We start from the raw sequence: 22,886 nt of genomic DNA on the forward strand, positions 1-22,886 counted from the left end.
TACAGCCATGAGTCTTTTTGGGAAAGATGCAACAAGTTTTTCACACCTGGATTTGGGGATCCTCTGCCATTCCTCCTTGCAGATCCTCTCCAGTTCTGTCAGGTTGGATGGTAAACGTTGGTGGACAGCCATTTTTAGGTCTCTCCAGAGATGCTCAATTGGGTTTAAGTCAGGGCTCTGGCTGGGCCATTCAAGAACAGTCACGGAGTTGTTGTGAAGCCACTCCTTCGTTATTTTAGCTGTGTGCTTAGGGTCATTGTCTTGTTGGAAGGTAAACCTTCGGCCCAGTCTGAGGTCCTGAGCACTCTGGAGAAGGTTTTCGTCCAGGATATCCCTGTACTTAGCCGCATTCATCTTTCCCTCGATTGCAACCAGTCGTCCTGTCCCTGCAGCTGAAAAACACCCCCACAGCATGATGCTGCCACCACCATGCTTCACTGTTGGGACTGTATTGGACAGGTGATGAGCAGTGCCTGGTTTTCTCCACACATACAGCTTAGAATTAAGGCCAAAAAGTTCTATCTTGGTCTCATCAGACCAGAGAATCTTATTTCTCACCATCTTGGAGTCCTTCAGGTGTTTTTTTTTTTTTTAGCAAACTCCATGCAGGCTTTCATGTGTCTTGCACTGAGCAGAGGCTTCCGTCAGGCCACTCTGCCATAAAGCCCCGACTGGTGGAGGGCTGCAGTGATGGTTGACTTTCTACAACTTTCTCCCATCTCCCGACTGCATCTCTGGAGCTCAGCCACAGTGATCTTTGGGTTCTTCTTTACCTCTCTCACCAAGGCTCTTCTCCCCCGATAGCTCAGTTTGGCCGGACGGCCAGCTCTAGGAAGGGTTCTGGTCGTCCCAAACGTCTTCCATTTAAGGATTATGGAGGCCACTGTGCTCTTAGGAACCTTAAGTGCAGCAGAAATATTTTTTGTAACCTTGGCCAGATCTGTGCCTTGCCACAATTCTGTCTCTGAGCTCTTCAGGCAGTTCCTTTGACCTCATGATTCTCATTTGCTCTGACATGCACTGTGAGCTGTAAGGTCTTATATAGACAGGTGTGTGGCTTTCCTAATCAAGTCCAATCAGTATAATCAAACACAGCTGGACTGAAATGAAGGTGTAGAACCATCTCAAGGATGATCAGAAGAAATGGACAGCACCTGAGTTAAATATATGAGTGTCACAGCAAAGGGTCTGAATACTTAGGACCATGTGATATTTCAGTTTTTCTTTTTTAATAAATCTGCAAAAATGTCAACAATTCTGTGTTTTTCTGTCAATATGGGGTGCTGTGTGTACATTGAGGAAAAAAATTAACTTAAATGATTTTAGCAAATGGCTGCAATATAACAGAGTGAAAAATTGAAGGGGGTCTGAATACTTTCCGTACCCACTGTATGTGTCTGCATGACCCGGTCTCTCTCCTTAACACTATGGTATATCCACATCTCAAGGGTGTATGAACTTCCCCATAGCAATATTTATCCCCTAACAGGTTGTCATCAGCTCAGAACATTCAAAACGTGTCACACGTTAGATGACTCATGTAACACACCATCAGCGCAAACACAACATAAAAGAGGCTTTTGCCCCTGACGAGAGCCTGGAACCACTAAAGCACTAAATCCTGGCCTGCGTGTAGAAATCCCTCTCTAAAGTAAGGTGCTGTGAACTGCATGCGAGAGCGGTCACCTTTAATTAGGGCTTAAGAGGCAGATGTTGTGCATATCACTATCTGATCTGAGTGAAGGGAAAATAAAAGACTTCTAGTCCTAAGAGCCACATGGAATCTGTGCCTGCAGAACTCCATTTCCACTGAATTCCACTTGGTTATGATTTTTTTTGGCACTTTTTAAATATACTTTTACTAAAATGATTATACTTTTTGCCCCAAAGTAAAATAAAGAAAAAGGTAATCCTGCTCTATTACTTGTAATTTCAACTTTATATCATAATGTTGAGGGGTTTTTTTCACTTATAATGGCAGCTTTATCTTCCAGTTGTGATTTTTACATCAGAATGTTTTTTAAAAATACATTATTTAAACTTTTTCGTAATTACACCTTTTATTGTCTACTCTTCCAAATTGGCTTTTATTATGAGTATATTGTTATAAATTTATTATTTGACCACAAAGTTTTACATGCTGTATTTTCCACAAGTCATAATGTTTTTCACAAAAAATATACTAGTTAGAGTTTTTAACAAGAAGACTTGTTTAATCTTGAGCAAAGGTGCAAATACAAATACCAATTTCTGAATACAATATTGCAGTATTTAAGCCAGTTATATCTAACGATCAGTAGCGCTTTACAATAAAGCCATTTTCGTTAATGTAAGTTAATGCATTAACATTAAAAAGCTATACATTTATTGCAGTATTTATTTATCTTGGTTAATGTTACTAAATAAAATTGACTAGTTATTAGTTAGCTGAGGTCCATTAAATATTAATAACAGAAACAACTTTAGATTTTAATAATGTATTTGTAATTTTTGAAATTAACAAAGATTAATAAATACTTTAGAAGTGTTTCGTTTTTGGTTCATGTTAACTAACGGAACCTCATTGTAAAGTGTTACCTTATGATTTTTTTGCTACATGACATTGAATTAAACATGACATTTTGAAATGGAAAAACTGAAATACTATTTCCTTGTAAAACACTCATTACAGTGTATTTTAGACAGCATAATAATTGAATTTTCTTATTTATTTTTCAGATTTGCCATGCTAATGTCTGTGAACACAGGCTTTTCACTGAAGTACTAAAGGAAGAATGGATACTGGGTAGAGATCTTGACTCACTGTCCTGTTTTTGGAGTCTGTCCAAAAGGAGGAAAAGAATTCCCAGAGACCTGCCCTTTGAGTTGCTGTTACGCCAACTCTCAGCATTTTAGCACACTTGCCCCACTCAGCTTCCACCTGACGTCTACGGACGCCTGAGGTACAGAAAAGAGGTGCGGACCGAGGGCTTTGTCTTTGATCAGGCCTCTGCTGTTAGCGAGCATGGCAGTGCTTGTGATCTGAGGAAACATCAGCGCTGTCTTATGTGACTCTAAGTGCTTTTCCATGGTGCCATAGCAGGATATCACTGTTACAAAGTTCTTCTGTTTTTTCTCCATGTCATGGGCTCCTCATTCCTTCCAGGTCTTTCCTCTCTATCTTCCCCCACTAAATTACAAGAACGGTGCCAGTGTTGGACCTATTAAGACCTAAACTCTTAACCAATGACCGTGTTAGACAAACAGCCCGACACACCACAACGCACACATGCACGCCACCCAGCACATGCAAGAGAGAAATACCAAGTGGCACATCTGTGTGCGTTCATCGAGACAGGAGGGCAGGGGAGAAAGGGAGAGAAAGAACCAGAGAGCCTGTGATGTTTGCCCGCAGAGTTTATAAAACAGAAGTCAAGCTGTATTAAAACACCCGGCACATTACTGCCATAGACTCTGCCAAACCCTGACAGCCTCCCCAGACCGCACTTTCAAAATAATAATTACACCGCGAGAGAGAGGAAAGAACATTAAGATCTGTGCTTCGGTTCAAACATGCCTTTGAAATCATAGAAGCACCAGTTATCAGCAGGAGAGGGAGGTGTGGGTGTACAACCGGACACTGGGGAGCCGTCTTCGGTCGGAGAGCGGGAAAACCAAGGCATATGTAGTGTGGATTAAGAGTGATGGTTTGGGGGGAGGGGCAGGTCTAAAAGTCAGATGAGAGAAAATAATGAGCAGGTCCAATAAACAGTTGGATAGAGTTCAACGAAACCGTTCGCTTGAAAGGAGTTAGATATGACTTGGCTTGAGTTCAGTTGTGAGATCATAAGACATTGGTATTTTGATTATGCGATACGTCATCAGAACCCTGCTGTTTGTGTCTTTGTTGACACTTTTGGCAAACATTTTGAAAAAAAAAATCAGTTTTGGATGTCATTAAACGCTTGGTGTTCAGTGCAAAATTGCATCAGGAGGCTTTAGACTGCAGGCAAAATTGACCCAAATCTTAGTTTATAAACCGCACAAACCACGTGGATTCTGATCTTTTCAATTTCGAAATTGTGCCACTTCCATATGTGGTCCTAAATCAGACACAGGTCCGATGTTTTGCAATTTAACATCAGTCTGACCAGTCATATCATGATTCATGCGACTTTTACGTCACTGGTTGTTCTTTGGTCACTCAGTGAATATTGAAAACAGCTGTGAAGATAATGGTTCTAGGGACAGTGAAAGCCATATAAAGATGAACTCCCTTTCTCTTTGTTTTCGTCGTCCTCATCGCCTCCTTATGAATTTGTTGGCTTCCACAGCACGTCATATTATAAATGAATGTGAAAACATTGGCATCAGTAGCATCCATGTTTACTTTTCTATGTCAGTGTGCTGTTTTTGCTATTGTTCTTTGCGCATACTGGTCAGTTTGGACCCGAGAACTTTGTCTCAGTACATCATAAATGGAACGAGGCATAAGTTTACTGTTGGGGATTTGTCGTGTCACGTCTCGCCGCATCCAGTGTAGCCAGCGTCGCTGATTATAATAGGCTCTATTGTATTTTATCGCATCCAGTGTAGATACGGTGTAGGGCTTGCGGTGTGAACATAGCCAAAATGATCAAGTGAGTAATATTCTGGGCATCAGTATTCCCAAATGTATTCAATTTTGTGTTGATATGATTTTCTCAAAGACATGATTTGAGGTTTGAGGTTGCTTGATCAGCTTATTCCATATCTGTAAAGTTCTGGTTAAAGTTCTCGTTGATTTAGTCTGAGGTATTTGGGGTTTTGTGGAACAACGATGAAAAACGTTAAACAAACAAACAATGTCCAAAAAAACCCACTCCAATATGTACTACTGTCACAAAGAACCATTATTGGTTTTTACCATAAATCCATATATTCATAAATCTCCTTTTAACATCTATATTTGAAAGTCAGACTCCTGCTCCAAAGAAAGCACAGGCACACAGCGGCTTGACATGCGCACACATCACATGAAAGCCGCAATTGTAGGTTTTGAAGCAGGCCAGGCCTGAGCACTGATATTCATTGTTACAGAGAAAACATTTTGTCGTATCTGATGTTGTTTTCTCAGCAGAGAGAGAAAGTTTAGTGCAAAAATAATTGACTTTATTGCCTCCATTTTATAGTGTGGCTCCTTTACGAACACCCTGTGCGGTGATTTGTAATGTGTTTACCTTTCGCTGTGCCCGGTGGAAGTGTTGGCTTGGGCTCGGGATCTCAAGTTTGTGTTTGTTGCATATACCGTAGACATGAAAGTTATGACTGTTGTTTTAGAGCAAGAAAAACTTCAGAAAGATGAAGAACAGGTCTTTATTGCAGAAAGAAACAAATGTAAAATCTAAAACCTCTCAAGAATTTTCTTTTTTTCTGTTTCCCCCTTTATCCTCAAACTTTTTCACAAGTTAACCCTTCTCTTGACTTGGGGTCATTTTTGACTTGTAATAAAGTTGAAGATCATATTTTTGGTATCAGATCCAGAATTTCTGACTGAACATCTAAACCAAAACAACAAATGCAAGTTTTCATATTATATATAAATACAACGAGCTGCTTTTTTTCTGGCAATTGTGCTGTTTTATTTAGATTTATATTCCATTTTGTAAATTATGGAAGTTAAAAAAAAGATATAAATGGGCCATTTTCTTTGAAATACTCAATTATGTACACTGTAAAAAGTGATAAGTTGACTTAACTTAAAAAAAATTGGGGAAACCTGTTGCCTTAAAATTAAGAACTTTTTTTAAAATTTATTATTATGTAGTGAACTTATTTTTTTAATTATCATTTACTTAAAAATTTTAAGGCAACGGGTGATTTTTTTAAGTTAAATCAACTTACCGCTTTTTACAGTGTAGGCCATTACATAATTTATGTATTATTTTAGCTTTTTAAATACACGGAAAAGAAAAATGAATTTTTTATTTTTTTTTAAATGTAAGTCAAATTGGGCTCAGTTTCTTAGGAAAATAAGTGGGTCAATGGAGTCACTATGACAGTTTCCTTTTTCTTTTTCTTTTTTTCTCTTTTTGTTCACTTAGTTTTTCCAAGAATGTTAGCAAAAAATAAATGTTTATCAGGAAACATTACTGCTATTCTATAAAAAGTAAGAATAAAAAAAGAACAGGTGCAGAGTCTATTTGAATGAAAATATTAAACAGACTGTTTCTTATAGTGCGGGTCAGTGAATCTCTCCAACCCCGCCAGCTAGTGCTGTTTAACAACCTGTTATTGCAATACGAGTTTCTGTCATAAATCAAAAAGCCAGTCTCCTTAAACCATCCTAGCTGCTTTGACAGTCCTGGAGCTTATCGTGCTAAACTAAGAAGAGGTGAGCGCACGGCAGCCGTGAATCCCATCACACAACGCTTCATAAACATACTGATGCACCGAAGTCTTTCTCTGTCTACTGTTGAAAATTAAGTGAGGTTGACTTTGGCACCCAACTCCCTCTATGTGTCTGCCTGTCTGGCCTATCAAACTATTGTAAGGGTTTAAGCATTTTTGCTTTGGCTCGCACACGCATGCACATTAACACACACTCACACTTGTACAGCTGCCTGTGCAAACACCCTATAAAACGGTCTATTATTCATAATGAGCAAATAACGGTAGCATTTATATTTGAGTCTGGGATGAGATGTAGCTGATTTGCGGAATGCGAACGCTTGTGAGTTCAGTTTGAGACGATGTAGAGCGCATCGGCTGAAAATGTGTGTTCATAACAGGTCATCAACTTTCTTGTTCATCATAAGTTAGTCTCACAATCTTACAGCTTTATCCCCCATAATCTTTGCTCTAAAACCTGCTCACGAGATCAAGCTCACAGCTGGGAAGTAGCATGGTGGGCTTTTCTCGTTCCCCCCTCCCCATATTAGTCTATCTCACTCCATCTACTCCTGCTGATTTTCCTTTTTACGAGTATCTGACAGATTTTGCAGGTGTTCATTACCGTGACCAAAGTCACCCGTGTTCCAGCCAGGCTGCTTGTGGAGTTTAACGGAGTTGTTGAACTGTATTTAACTGTGCTGAACTGCTGTTGACTTCCATCCCTGTGCAGTAATGGGATTGTCCGCTGTGGGAGCTTTAGGTCTAGGTACGCTACTTCATTAAAGAAAGAAAATCCAGAGTGTGCTGTTGTAGACATGTAAATAATATCGCATGCCATGCAACACGATTTGTGAAGTCAAATCGGTGGAATACTTTTCTACTATAGTTTGTACGTCAAAAGAGTAGTATGGCTAATTGCATAGTATGCGAAAAACAGTAGACAAAAAGTACCCAGATGACTTACTACTACTAGCGAGATTTTGAAGTGCGCATTCGATGAACACTTTACTATCCCATGAGGCAACAGGAGATGAGTTGTGAACTGATGCTGTAGGTCACATGACCATATCAACACCCCATTGTAGTAAATCCTTACTACATATAACATGACTTCAAATGGTTCTCTGTGGAGCCTCTGGTGCCGTTACATCCAATCATGGTCTGGCTCCTATCCCCAGGGAGTGCGTGTGTGAAGCCAGGGTGTCACTCCATGACCAACCAGCCGATAAATAACCGTACCTAATCATGCTTGCTGCTCCACGGCACGACAAAGCGCAGACATCAGCATCTATACAGTACCTGCCGATCAGCTGCATGGTAAATAAACATCTCTGACCTTCCTGCTGCTCGGCGACACTTGAACAGAGCGTAAACACGTTCATGTCAGAAATGCGTGGTCTTCTGGGGTTTCTCACCACACTCCACACCCAAGGTGCATCTTGAGCCCCTGATTCCCATGGTGTGCACATGTGATGTCTGGTGCCAATTCATACACTGTCACTCTGAGAAAGGTGCACTTCCGAATTCTTGTTACACTCAAAGCAAGGTGCATGTGTGCCGGTCCCCAGGGACTCAGAGCTCTTACACCCAGGACAAAGTGCACCATTCCCAGTCCCCAGAGGTTGCACGTGTGAAGACGGGTGTTAGCTAGTGCTGGGCAGCCAGTAAATAACCGTATCTGGCTTAGAACAACAAGAACTGTCAGAAGCTCGCAATTTATATTTGATTACATCACAATGACATCTAACAGGCATTCCAAATTACTTTCAATAATGTCAGCTGCTAGTACAATTCTCTCTAATTCTCTCTCTAGTTATTCTCTTAGGCTGATGATACACGATGATGATAAAACTTTTTGAGCAATTTTGCCGGGCAGCTGTTTTTGAGCATGCTTTCTTGGGCACGTTTCCATTGAGAATGGGTAACAGATTTCTATCTGGATACTTTAGATCGTTCATGGGCCCTGTGTCTCACCTGTTTCCCCTTTGACGGCTCCCCGTGTATTATCAGCCTTAGTTTCTAGACAAAAATGGGGATATCCAAACTCTGATGAATAATTCGTTTGTTTTCATGCAACTTACTTGATCAGCTTAACATCTGTATTCAACTGTTTACCTGATAACCACAACTATAACTCTACACTGTAAAAAAAGTCTGTAAAAATACAGTACAATATACCGTAATAATTTGAAGGAATTTTCAGTAAGTTATTTGGTTTTTACAGGTGTTTTCCCGTATTTTTTTAAATTACGCTTTGCATTGTGGGAACAAGAAGCTCAGTCGATTATCGGCGCGAAAACAGTGCAGGCTCCATTATTCACGGAGATAGTTTCGGTCAAAATTTCATTTTTAAAGTCGGATTTTGGGTTTGGGGAACTGTTCTTACACTTCCGTAGTAAATTAGTTTTTGTTAAATGTAACACAAACTGTAACTTTAACTTAGTTGCTGTCTAGCTTGTTTGGTAAATGAATGTCGGAGCCGTCATATTTAACACTTTCAGCACACTGTCACATCTTTTACTCGACGACGTGGAGGTACTTGTTAGTGTTCTCACTTTCAGTTTTATAATTAAAAGTTAGTTAACTTTTTAATTGTTGTTGCGGTGTATTTGTTACTGAGCGTGTCATAAAGTAACGTTGCTGAGGTGATGTTAAGTAGCTGTAAGAACATTAAATCTGAGGTACAACTGTGTTTAGAGCGCTTTATTCCTTCAACAGGAGCTATTGAAGAAAAGTAATTGTCAAGAAAAGAAGACACCATTTACGACTTTAAAAAAAAAAAAAATTTAAGATAAGACTAGGTGAAGATCTGACATCGCAGAATTCTTCAAGGATAACGCCTTTTCTGCCAAACGAGGTAGGTTTAGACTTTTTATTGTCTTGTTTATGTTGAACACACACACACACGAGAAGTTAATTCGGTAACGTTACTGGCACGCTGTCTGTGAACACACATGTCATGCACGCGCAGAGAATGCCGCTTTATTATTATTATTATTATTTTTTTAATTTCAGACAGCGCGTCAGTAGTGCACCGAGTTCTCTCTCGCACTTACAAGGACAAAAGCACACAAAATTATGTAAAAATGACAATTTTTGGCGAGTGACAGTCTTAAATAAGTTAATGTCTTGACTGATAATGAGTTGGGATGTGTCAGGTGTGAGTCATGTTTTAAAGGGACAGCAGTTCATGAGATTCATGGTGTTTCTTTTGTTTTCTTTTCTAATGACAGGTCTAATTGCTGCTGCTGTACTGTACACCCCAAGCACCCCCTGCATTCTTATCATGGGTTTGTATTCTGTTTTATTTATTAACTGTTTTTATTTTATTTACTATTAGGCCTGTTCAATATTGACAAAAAATTTGTCATCGAGTCATTTATTCAGTTGACTTCTGTTTGTGTAGGAAATATTTAATCAATGTTTGGAGTGGCTTTCTGAATTTACAATGTGTTTATAATTTCTTATTTGTTACTGGTGATTTCTAGATTGCTGTCATTCAAGAAGTTATCATTTCCTCCCATTGTGGCTGAGCTACACATTCTCTTTGTTTTATTTTAAACATAAAACATCCAGAGGAGATGGCACCTATGCTGGAATCCATACAAATGTAAGGAATTTGTGTAATGAGACTGAATAAAGCATTTTATTGTGTTGCTGTTTAGTTGAAAATAATCAAAGGGTTAGTTCACCCAAAAATGAAAATTCTATCATTAATCACTCACCCTCATGTCATTGCAAACCCATAAGACCTTCGTTCATTTTTGCAACACAAATTAAGATATTTTTGATGAAATCTGAGAGCTTTCTGACCCTCCATAGACAGCAAGGGTTCTACCACGATCAAGGCACAGAAACGTAGTATAAAGACAAAGTTAAAATGGTCCATGCAACATCAATGGTTCAACTGTAATTTTACGAAGCTATGAGAATACTTTTTGTGCGCAAAGAAAACAAAAATAACTTTATTCAATGATTTCTTCTCTCCTGGGAGAGTCTGCTGCCATTAACTAGAGTACCACAACGCATGCGTGTGCGTTCATTTGCCAGTAAACAAAGTGCAGCGTCAGCACCACCGTGGGTCAGAGAGCTCTCGGAGTTCATCAGAAATATCTTAATTTGTGTTCTGAAGATGAACAAAGGTCTTATGGGTTTGGAACGACATGAGGGTGAATTATTTTTGAGTGAACTATCCCTTTAAGTATATCGTAAAACATTGTTGACAAGATCACATGACAGATGCAATTGGAGACCACTGGAAATGCAAGTTTAGCATTTTATAAACAATGTTTGAACTGGAAAGTATTTGGAATAGCAGCTGATAATTCAATTGTTCTGCATGTTACTCTGTACTTCACTTTCACTCATTTAGTTTCTTGTCATTTCCAGTCTTCCTGTGAAGAAATCCTGAACGAGGGTCAAAGGTTGAGATGATGGGAAGCTACGCTTCCAAGACTTTGAGAATCCATGTACAATTTGAGCTTTTTTCAAATCTTAACATGGAACTTGGACTGAACATGCAGAAAAAAAGTAGTTTCCACAAACTGGCACATGACAAGAGATACTAAAAGCACACAAGTTTAGTTTAGTATAGTTGTATAGTATAGTTTCACATTGAAATGTGAGGCATGAGTGCATGAATCTTTGTTTTTTTTATTTTCAAATGCTGTACAAGAAAGTATTTTTTGCAGTACCATGTCAGTTGTAGATGCAGATAATTTAGCATGAATTAGAGGTTAGTAATCTAACTTAAAGGGTTAGTTCACCCAAAATGTTATATGAAAAATCTTGTTCCAATCCTGTTAGACTTTTGTTCATTTTTGGAACACTAATGAAGATCCTTTTTAATGAAATCTGACAGCTATAACTTATTGGACCTTGAAATGGTTGTTGTATATGGTAGTTGTCAATGGAAGGACAGAAAGCACAGAGATTTAATTAAAAATACTCTTTGTTTGTGTTCCAAATATGAATGAAAATCTTATGGATTTGGAACGGTATGAGGGTGAGTAACTAATGACAGAATTCACATTTTTGGGTGAACTGTCCTTTTTAAATAATATTGTGTTCTTCTATAGGTTAAATGGTGTAAACACTGGAACATTTCACTTGACTATTGACTATAAGTCTATAGCAATTGTTATTAATGACAGCCCTGTCTTTGTATTAATTTTTTTCCCGCATGTATTTGAAAATATTTTGAATCTTGACTGTTTCACAATGAAGTTTATCTTTTGTGACCACTATTTGGTGCAACACCAGTATTGTACAAGTCAAGTACCTGCTCATTCTGCATGTTGCTGTTTAAAACTAAAGTGTTCCACAATACAAGCATTTTCAGTGGTGCTTTACACATTGTTAAATTAATTGATGTAATAATATTTTTGTCTTCACCTGTTTAAGGCAAATAAAAGCTACTGAACACAGTTTTAAGAATGTTTACATGAGGTAAAAATAAACCATGTTCAATTTGTATATATTGTGCTGGATTTATTTGCTACTAAAGATAGGCCTATGCTATCATTTTTTAGAAATTTCTGCATTAAGGATTGTCCGTTTATGGTACAGAAGAAAATGTAAATCTACAGAATGTCCGTAATTTAACAGAAAATGTCCTGGTAATTTTCTGCCAGTACATTATCCGTTATTTTACAGTGTACGTATGATCTACTGACGAGCCTTCAGTGGGCGTGACAGATATATTATTACAATACAGTTATGTATATAGCCTACTATATATATAGTTGTATGCTATTTTAATGATAAAGCGCTAATATAAGTAATAAATAAGGTTAGCCTATATATTGCTCTAATATGGTTATTATATTTTATTGGCATATATAACGGTTATCTGTATAAATTATAAAACACTTATGAAAATGTAATGTTTAATTTATTATATTAGCCTATATATATATATAGGCTAATATAATAATATAATTTATTACATTTTATATTATCATCTCACACATGGATCGGCATTTTCTCTAATGTATTTCTATAACAAAAATACATATCTGATATGACTTAATATATAATTGGCATCAAACAAACAATATAATTCTTAGATTATAGATTAAAGATTAAACGAGAAAAAAAATAAAAATGATTGCAAAACCATCAATTAGGTGGCGATATGCACTAAGCATAAGGCCTACGTGACCTTTGAACAGAAGAAGAAGAAAGAAGCAGTATGGCGCGCTTATTCTTAGCGTCCGTTTCCATAGTGATTCGTCGCTCTGTTGAGAATGTCTCGAGTCTTAACCAGGAACATACTCGGAGTTGAATGAACTTACTCCCGGACGCATTTTTGGAACCACATACCTCGAGTAAGCAAGGTTTGGGGTTAATCAACCGGAAGTTCAGGGTTTATCTGACGGTAAATTAACCATGCTTTTTGGAATACACCCCAGGTGAGACACAGGGCCCATGACTGATCTAAAGTATCCAGACAGAAATTTGTTACCCATTTCCAGTGGGAAAGTAGCCCTGTAATACCAAACTCTGCTACTTCGCTTTGCTTGCTTCGTAGACAGAGTCTGGAAGGGCATAATTGACAAGCGTTTACTTTCTCGTGGGCGGGTGCTTGTCTGAAGTTTAAAATCATTGGTGTACCCGTAAGCCAATCACATAACGTTTGGTTATGACGTATGTTATGTGCCGGCTCAGCCGCCTCGAACTTCCGCTGTAAACACAGGTATGCGGCGAAAACAAAAGCATCGAGCGAAATACCGGAGTGAAGATGGCTGTGAACGACTTTTGCAGATTATGTGAAGTAAATCTACGTATCCACAATTATCGCCTTGCCGGACTTTGGCCTCCCCAGTTTCTCGCTGACAATCGGTAATAGTTGATAAATTAAACTTTTCCCAAAACCTGTCGGGAGTAGGGCCACAACATCACCTCCATTCAAAATGTGAACCAAACACTCTTATAGTTCGGGCTTCAGTTGGCAAATGCTGGGAATATTCTCCACAACAGAGCGAATAGCATCCCGTGTCTCCATGTCCTCACCTGAACCTAAACTACAATCTCAAATTCGGCGCTTAGCGACTACGTCACTGCTGCGGAGCCGGAGATAATCTGGGAGATGGTTTGCTATATCAGACTGAGTACAGAAGCGAACTGAAATTGAGCGGAAGTACAAAGTCTGACGTAGACAGGCTAGTGGGAAAGTGCCCAAGCAACAAAAAAAGTTTCCTGGCAAAATTGCTCAAAGTTGCCCCGGCCTGTATATCGTCAGCCTAAGCGGAAATGCTTTGTTACTGAACTTCAGCAGATTTTTCTACTTCATTGTACTTTCAACTTTTAAGAAGAAAATAAATACTTGTTTTTAAGTTGAGATATTTAGGTCAAATTTAACATGACATGCTGTTTTAAAAACACTGCACTCTTGTGTGAGATCTGATGCTTAAAACAGCAAGACAGCGGTCAAAGACTGCGACTGCAAAGAAAATGATTTAGAAAGCAGCGCAAAAACGTGTAGTGTTTGAACTGGCCCTAACTCCTGTAGGTCGGTGCCCTTTATCGCCCCAAAACTTGTGTGTAATCCATCCCGAGCCCGATTTCCCCTCGTTAATGGACTGTTTTGAGAGTTGAGAGTGAGCTGTGGACGGATGCAATCACAGCCTCCGTGCTTGAAGACAGAGCCGCGCCTCGTAAATCTTCTGCTGTGTGTTCCCGCTTCAGCTCAATCAGCATCACTACCGGACCGTTCCAGAAGCCGCCTTTGTTTATTATGCCGAGTTTGAGTCAAAGGCAGAGAGAGTTGGAGGAGCTGACAGGTGCTTCTGACCACAGGCTGTGTGTGTTTATGTTTGAAGGAAGCTCTGGTGCACCAGCTCATTGTACTTAGCCTTCTTAACGAACAGCAATTAGTAAGAGCTAATGAGAGTGTATAGTGGACTACAAGTCTTTTTCTGTGTTTGTTCTTTTCTGTTCGTATTTCTCTCATTCTTTCTTGACATTCTTTTTGAAACCTTTAATTAATTTTCTTTTCTCTCCGATCGATCACCTGTTGTTGTTCCCCGCTTCTGTAGTGGTTTTTAATTTTAATGTTTTTTTTGTTTGTTTTTTTAAAATGCGTTTCTAAAATATAAAGGGAATTAGACTATATATTTTTATGCATAAAGATCCATTTATACTGTGTGCAAAAATAGTGTGATTTTAAAAATATGTTGTTCAAAAAAAGTTATAATTGGCTTTTATATTGTCATGGTGCTGAAGCCAAAGTAAATTGTAAAATAGTTTACTACTAATACACTTGTACACCTTACTAACTTGTCAATAGAATATCATAAATAGCATAAAATACAGTCAGCATTTCTGAACAATCTTTAGCAAAACTTTTACTTTAACAAAACTTAGTTAATTTAAGTTAAGGAAATGTAGTTAAAATGTATTTTTTTCAAGGGCTTTCGGCCCTTTGGGGGACCCTTGACTCCAGTTTGAAAACTCCAGCGCTGGGATTCCAGTGCCATCATCTTGAATCTATTTACAATTTATCATTGAATGATTGCAGACATGAGAGTGAAGGATCGCAATGCTTTAACGATGGAGAGGGTCTGTTTTTTATTGCTCTCAGAGTCTCAGCGTTACCTCTTGTGGGCTCCCCTCTTTAAGGCTGTTGGATTTCCAAGAAGTGGCTGGGCCAGACAAAATGTCACGCAGTAAGATCGACGACACTGATTTGCACCCATTTATTCAACCAAGGATGAAAGACTGGGCTTTTGCAAATACATGTAGAATAAAAGCATGTCTGGACTGTAGGTATAAATCAAAATGTTGACACACATAGTTAAGAGAGCATTTGCATTTCTTTTCTGCTTCTGTTCATCATCGCTATGGCCTTATGGTTGTAAATGACCAGACTGTTGCAAAAAGGAGCAAGAACAGATATTTTCCCCGATTTAAAATCAAAGGCCTATACCGCTGGCTGCTTATTTCCTAATCTACACACAAAGAAAATAGAGTAGTATTATGGTAATTAAACCCATTCAGTGTTGTTTACTAGTGACGTGTGTGGAAGCTCTGAAATACCCATATTTTATACCGCTTGACAGACATGATTAAATGAATTTAAAAAGTCTCTGCTCCCGTAATTTATTTTGTAAGTTGAAGTCTAGTGGAAATGCTTGTAAATTTCCATGTAATATTAAATGCCTGGAGAAATTCTTAGTAATGATCTCTTGATCTGCTGCAAGAAGTGAAATCATTAATTCAGTAAGAGAGAATAATCTAAAGAGCACTATTTAAGTGAAAAAGCATGGAAATTTCTGTAATGTTAATCTCCAGGTCATCGGTGTGGTTTGGCAGTGAGCGATGGAGGCTAATACACCTGGCACTAGGCCTTGCATCTGCATGATCTGAAAATAGGGAGCTCCTGTTCGGTTTTGGTTCACTTGAAAGCTCATGAGTGAGACCTATCAAAGTTAAACCCAGCGTGAATAATGTTGTGCTGAATTCACTTATTTTGAGAGGCTGTACGGGCAGGATCAATGGGGAAATGAAGTCTTTTCTATGGCCCAAATGCCTGTGTGTAATTTTCTGCCAAACCATACAGCACAGCACGGAAGTTTATAAAGAGCCTCTCAAAAGTGTGGTTCTGTGGGCACGCAACCCCAGAGAGAAAACAAACAGTTGACATAATGCAGAAGCCTTTAATTCGGTCAGGTAAGCTGGTTTTGGACCTCACTTTTGTTTGCATAGCAAAATCATCCTAATGTGAATGTTGATCATTCATATACAATCAAGTGTTTCCTGCAAACACAAAAAGAAAAAAGCTGAACGCTCTGCTTACCAGTGTTGCCAACAAATTTTCTGGGGAAGTTTCTAAAACTGGTAAACTGTAAACTATACATTCTGAACAATTATACTTTTAAGCAGTGTATTAGTAGTTAGTTAGTATGCTGCACTCGAAGAAGAGTCTGTAAAAATAGGGCATAATCCACTATGTTAATATGAAGGAATTTTCCATATTGATTTTTCACAGTTTTTTTTTTTTTTTTTACCTGCATTTTAAATTACACATTGGATTTTGTGTTTTTGGCTTACAGGGTTACAATGGATAACGGATATGTTTTGGACAATTAGTACTTTTCCATTTTTCTAGATATTTTTCTTACAGTGTACTAACTGATCAACAATCGCAGGTACAAGCTAACAAGGTGTATCATAAATGAACAATTATTCAATTATTATTATTAAACTGAACAATTGCAAATAGCAGTGATGTGTGTTCTGCTAGGTATCTTTGGTTTCCTCTCTTTGTGTAATTTAGATGGAAAATATGTGCCTTTTTATCGTTTGAGTCACTAAACAAAAGTTGCTAAAAGTTGCCAAATAATTTTTTAAAATAGCTCAATTTGTTGCTTGGTGCTGCTGGAAGAAAAAAGTAGCTTGAGTCTGAAAAGTTGCTAAATTTAGCAACAAAATTGCTAAGTTGGCAATACTGTTACCTTCACTTCTTTTTTGACCCTCTCTGGTCCTCGTTGTTTGACCGTATCCTAGCAACCGAAGCCTGCCCTTAGTTCGTTTCTGTTTACTTAATAACAGAAGGAAACGCCGAAAAGTTAGCAAGATAGCAAGACAGCGAATTTGAAGAGGAAAACGGTTAGAAACTTTGTACATACTTGTTTAGTCACGTTTGTTGGTAAGTAATAACCCGTTTAATAAATCGACCCTTTCAAGAGGGTCACAAATATTGCGTCTTAGTTAAATAATAATAATAATCCCGTTAGATACGTGTGAAACACCACATATCGGTCCTCGCGTTTTAATGAATGCATTGACATAGTTTTATGCTTCTCATGTTTTATCAATAGTGTTTACTAACTCTGCTTTAGTGTTAGGCTAAGACTATCTGTTGTCCGTCATGGGAGAGACACTCTCTAGGGCAATTCAGTGGAGTTCTGATGCGGATAAACTCGAGAACAGCCCTCTGAATAATGACATACTGACTGAAATCCTGCTCTTCACGGAGGACTTCGACGACAGATACCCACAGGAGGCCAGGATTCTGTTCAGGGAGCCTTTACAATGGAAAACCTCTCTAGAAGCGGCTGATTTCACATCAGATATATATGACACCAGGTAATACCAACGACTGGAGATTACGTTAGATGTGCAATTGACTAAGAATTGCATGACATTAACTTTAGAGAAAAAAGAAAGATTTCATCTAATTGAATTTTCTGCTTTGACTATACCACTTTTCTGATTTTTCTTACCTACCCTTTGCCGTTTCTCTTTTTCAGAGGAGAATCAGCTGTGTCCCTGGAATGTGATGATGACGGAAGTCCCCTTCTCCAGCTGAGTCCACCTGACATCACAGTGCACTCATTTCACCATCTCTCTAACCTTTTGCAACTAAGCAAAGATAAAAATGTGAAGGAGATCCGGGCCTGTTTGGAAGGTGAGCTGCGTGCAGAACATGCAGTATTACTTTAAATACTAATTTGTCTGAAATTATTTCTTTTAGCCTTTAGAAATATTAACACATTTGCAGCCTTCATTATTCCAGTGCTTAAATTAGTTTATGATGGTGGATGTGGAATCCCAAAATCTGAGACCACATTGAGAATCTGGATTTTTATTTTTTTTTTAAACTTGGAACTAAAAATATAAAATGACTAATATTTAAGATTCTGCGCTATTTATAGCACCCGATTAAATAACATGTGACATTGATCATGTCAGCTATATTATTATTTTTTTTTTCTTCAAATGCTTACACACAAAATCTTCACTTGTCACACAATTTCTGAAAGCTGACACTCAAACAGCAGCGGCACACGCCAAATCTGCAAAACTATACGCTAATTCTCAGCCTTTGACTCAATTTCATAAAACACTTTTTGCAAAACGCAACTAACAATTCTCTAGGTACACACAAAAATTTAACAGGAATTAATATTATGGCAAAGGTGTTTGCTTTTTGAGATGTGTTTGATATTTTGAAGGCAGTGCTTCATTTTGCAAGAGACGTGAGGCATTTTGCATTTTGTGTGTGCAATTCTTGGATTTGTGTGTAAAGTTTTGAAAAAAAGAGGCAAAGTTTTGAAAATGTGTAAGCAGTCAGTCAGATGTTCTTCTACTGATGCACAAGATGCTCTTGGGGTCATTCCTAGATCAGGCTGGAAAACATGATCATCAGGCTTTACACAAACTTTTAGACTTTTGTGCAGCTTGAATGCTGCTGTCATTAAATAAATATACTAAGGCAGTCTGAAATTCATGTTATTTTCAGTTCACTTTTAATTGATAATATAACTTGTAATAATAAAGTCAGTATTAATTATACAAATGTGAAATAGAAGCATTTTCACTAGTGGTCTTTGGCTTTTAGACCACAGTTTTTAAAGCAAATTTTCCATCTGAAGATTAATTCCAGACATGCTTCCTGCAGCTTTTGGCTAACATTTAAATGTGTAGTCGATAAGCTTTTGCTAACGTTTAGTGTGCTCTTGTTTGTCCCAATAGTGCCAGTGTTTTTTTTATACTGACACCTTATTGCCCTGGTTCCAAGAGTCTTGGAGTGAAACCTGCAATGTGGCTAAGGGAAAAAACAAAGATGAGTGGAAGTGTTTTTGTATGACAAACGGGTGTGAATAATGTGTGTTAATGGCCAACAGTTAACAGGGAGCCAATACAGAAGATCTTTGGGCCCATCTCCCCCACAATACACGAAGACAAGCTATTCAGTATCCTGCATCAGCTGGATGAGAAGCTGTTAAATATTGCTGTCAGACCGTTCACCGGGTAAACACTCTTTCTGTATACATATACTGTACACTGCCTTCAATCAAAGCAGTCAGCCATGATTTAATATCTTTTAATATATATTTACAATGACAATACTAAAAAAGATACTTCTTCATCTACACCACTTGACATGGAATGTTTTCACTTTGGAGTTGTGCATGCATTCATAGTTATATTACTGTTACTGGTTAATGAGCTGTATTTTTGTTCTGTGTTTTGTGTGTGTTTTTGCCCAGAGAGGGCAGGCTAAGCCCAGCAGCTGTTAATACAGAGGTAGATCTGTTGAAGAGATTCTGTGGAACAGGAGAAAACCGGGTGCTGAAGTCTGTGAGCTACACATCAGGTTTGCATTATCCTCACTTTCCCCCCTCTCCATCACTTCTGCTCACTTTATCTCTTTCTGTCACTCACTCACTTCCAGACTTATTTTCACCCTCAATCTGATTAATCTTGTTTCTCTCGTACATATTTCTCCCTCACTCTCTCTTTCTCTCTGCAAGTTGATGCTGGGAGCGAGTGACTATAGTTTTCCGGCATGAATGAGAGTTGTTCAATTGGACTAAAGCTGTACAGAAATTTAGTCATTGGGGAAAATGGAGACAACTTCTCACATGTGACTGTCAGACATGGCTTCAAATGCTTGGCTGATGCCTTTTAAACTCAATATTTTTCTCTTGTTTTCCAGTATCAATTTCTACAGTAAACATTCTTGAAAAGCAAAATTTCATAAGATATTAGGTTTCATATAATTTATTAAAATTAAGTGAGCTAATGCTTAAAACGAGAAAAAGATCTTCCAAGCGGGTAATTAAAATAAATTTGTTTTCATTTTGAATTAAGCATATTTTTTACACCATTTTTCTTGTTCTTGTCATAAATTTAAAAAAAACTAATTTCAGAAGCAAGATCTTATGTCATTTTACTTTCTAATTAAAGACAATTTGTACCAGGTTTTGTACTTTTGTCTATTTTATTAGTTCAAAGTAAATACATTTTTGTGTGTTTCAATTACGAACACATTAAGCAGACCTACTCTAACAAAAACGAGATGAACGCCACTAATGTGGCTGTTAGTGATGATGTGCAGAGCTGCGACAGGAAGAATGATGCTGAGTTAAATGTGGCCACTGAACCATCACAGTTCCTGCAGTCCAACGAGAAATTGAATCAAGAGAGGCTGGTGTCAGATAACTCAAAAGATGGATCTGTAGAGACAACTGAGGTGACAGTTGGCCCCAGTGAAATGCTCACAGTCCCACTTTCAGAGTCGAACCTCATGCAGGTGCGCGGGGCCGACATCCATGCTGATGTAAAACGAACAGCCTGCCAAAAATTAAATCAATACCAACTGATATCAGAGTTCAGCAAATAATTTTTCTCAAGGCTTTAGAGGATTCAGATAAGAGTGTTCTAGGTGAAAATTATGTGAGGAACTCAAAGAAGTAGGCAAAGCAGGCCTCCGGAGGTGGGAATGAACTATATTCAGCTAAACAGATTCATTATTTTCTTGACAGTATTAGAAGACTGTATAAGCATAAAGTTGGCAGAATTTTGTATGGGCGAAAAAAGATCCATTGTCATTAACGTAGGGATCTATGAAGTCAATTTCAAACCAAGCCGCTTTCTATTGGTCAATTTGGTGAATTTGTGTGACCAACCTGATCCCAGTGTGAAATGTGCATGAGGAAATCTTTTGCCCTCGAGCAAAATTTCAAACTGTGGAGATTCCTGTAGAAAAGACTTGATTTCAACCGAACTACTAAATTCAGTAAATGTGACAACACATTAAGGAATCTCTGCTATTTTTTGGCAGATTATCCCAGGCAAAATCCAGGAATTTCTCTAGGAATCAGTGCAACTGGGAATTTCTTGTGAGGTTGAAAGATTTCCCAAAGCAGGTTTTTAACAGACTTGCCACGTTGAACAACATAAAACTGCTTGTTGTTTTTTTTTTTTTTTTTTGCATTGCTACACTGTTTACAATATACAATGGCCTGCGAATTTTCACTAATGTGACCACATCTTTAAGATCGAAACATTTTCCAGGGTCGTTTTCCTATAAGGAGCTCACAAAATTTAGTAGTTCTGACCATTTTAGTGCTTATTGGCTTATGATTAACACTCTTAAATGTCAAAAAAGCTTTTCTCTCTGCCTCACACTCAGTCTTCAAGCCATCACCATTAGTGGCAATTCTGGATATCCTTTAAATATAACATGTCTGTATTCAAGTCTCCGCAACATGGAAACCATTACATATGTCAGATTTCAGTTTACAAAGAGATTCATCAATTCTTCCCTTCTCCCTGAGGAGAACGGGCAGATTTGCTGTGCCATAACAATCAACTGTTTTTGGAAAGAGGAGTGCGGCCTGCAAATTTTGAATGATGGATGTGGCTTCTTTTGAAAAATGTGTCCCCGTATGCGGAGTAAAAATTGGAAGCTTCTTTTGTAAATAAAAAAAGGGGGGGGGACACCGTGAGGATGCGCAGGGCGATTTGGAGCATGTGGAGTATCGGCGGGGGTGTTTGGCGTGGGTGATTTATTTTGGGGTTATGTCTGCAGCAGCTCAGTCCTGAAGAACAATCAGTCATCTTCACTGGCAGGGCTACTGGGAGAGAGTGTCCATCTGCCCCGGCGGGAGCCAGCACTGTATGAACTTTCCAAAACTGAAGTTTTATTGCAAATATTTGCTGTCGAGAGGTGACAACGGTGCACTAATTTAACATTTGACCCGATATGCATGTAACAAAATATACAAATCTCTAAAGCGTAAATTTTGCCTTCACAGATTACGTGTTCTCCAATGGTTGTCGTTCTCCACCGTGGAGGCAGATGGATGGAGAGATCTGCTCCCTTATAATTGAGACCTGTGACACAGAGCCCACACTGTTCATCACTTGCAGTTCAAGCGGAGTTTTCTTCGATGAGGTGAGAAAACTGTCAAGAAAGTAATAACAGTAATTTGGTATGTTGGTTTTAGATTGCTCTAGGAACACAATTCTCTCGTATGTCAAAGCAAAACACAGTGGTGTCAAAAATGATGGAATTCAGCTACATAACGTATCATCTGCCATTAGTAATCAGTTTCAGAAGTGTGGACATTCCCTCAGTTGATTATATATTGTATTTTTGTCATGAAACCAATTACAGAGGAGACTGATAATCTAAACTGGGCATATCCCAACAAGCCTGACCTGTGCACCTAGCAGATGGAAATTAATGTATCCCATCGGAATGCTGAATGATGCAATGAGTTTTCTGAATCTGAAACATGTCAGGCTGTCAAGAGAGCAAATTTTGGTAGACAATTTGATCATACACAATGTGCTCTTAATGTGTTTGAAAGGTATGGTATACAGACACTTTTCCAAACATGAGGTAAGTGAAACTGAAAAGTTTAGACATGACAGTTAAATGATTCTGTTCCAGATCTGCTTCTCCTGCTGTGCTCAGTGTTTCGAGCCGCCCCACAGAACTAAATGTGTGTGCAATTAATCAAAAGCAACATTTCACACACCACAATATTTTTCATTCAGAGTGCCACTTAATCAAGTACATATCTATTTTTATCTTCGTGTTTCTTTCTTCAATCTAATTTCTCTCCCCCTCCACCTCCCTCTAAATGTCTGTAATTTTTGGAGTCTCTTGTCCTAGTCTGTGTTCTGTTCAATGCTTTCTGACACTCACCTGTTCATTGTACATTTGAGGTCAGTTTCAATCTACTGCAAATGACAGTGATACTAATTGTATAGATTAGATATTTACTCAGAAC

General features: G+C 38.3%; 1 protein-coding gene and 1 long non-coding RNA gene across 7 annotated transcripts in view; both read left to right on the plus strand.

The window, feature by feature from the left end:
- Positions 1-7,221: 7,221 nt before the first annotated feature.
- LOC131551623 (uncharacterized) lies at positions 7,222-11,826 on the plus strand. The gene is made up of 5 exons (XR_009273807.1): positions 7,222-8,886; positions 9,070-9,208; positions 9,585-9,641; positions 9,840-9,961; positions 10,741-11,826. It is a non-coding gene; the product is annotated as an uncharacterized LOC131551623 (long non-coding RNA).
- A 2,786-nt stretch (positions 11,827-14,612) lies between these two features.
- The window catches only part of odad2 (outer dynein arm docking complex subunit 2), a 67,247-nt gene continuing 58,973 nt past the window's right edge, over positions 14,613-22,886 (plus strand). The window contains exons 1-6 of one of the 6 annotated variants that reach the window (XM_058794391.1): positions 14,613-17,002; positions 17,196-17,442; positions 17,607-17,764; positions 18,984-19,110; positions 19,350-19,456; positions 21,903-22,042. In XM_058794391.1, the coding sequence (XP_058650374.1) occupies positions 17,225-17,442; positions 17,607-17,764; positions 18,984-19,110; positions 19,350-19,456; positions 21,903-22,042 (750 nt within the window). In that variant the 5' untranslated portion in view covers positions 14,613-17,002; positions 17,196-17,224. Of the gene's footprint in view, positions 17,003-17,195; positions 17,443-17,606; positions 17,765-18,983; positions 19,111-19,349; positions 19,457-21,676; positions 21,815-21,902; positions 22,043-22,886 lie in introns of those variants that run through there. The other 5 variants (XM_058794393.1, XM_058794392.1, XM_058794395.1 and 2 more) reach the window with 5 other exon arrangements.

This window comes from Onychostoma macrolepis, chromosome 12, assembly GCF_012432095.1.
Source record: "Onychostoma macrolepis isolate SWU-2019 chromosome 12, ASM1243209v1, whole genome shotgun sequence".
Lineage (NCBI taxonomy): Eukaryota > Metazoa > Chordata > Actinopteri > Cypriniformes > Cyprinidae > Onychostoma > Onychostoma macrolepis.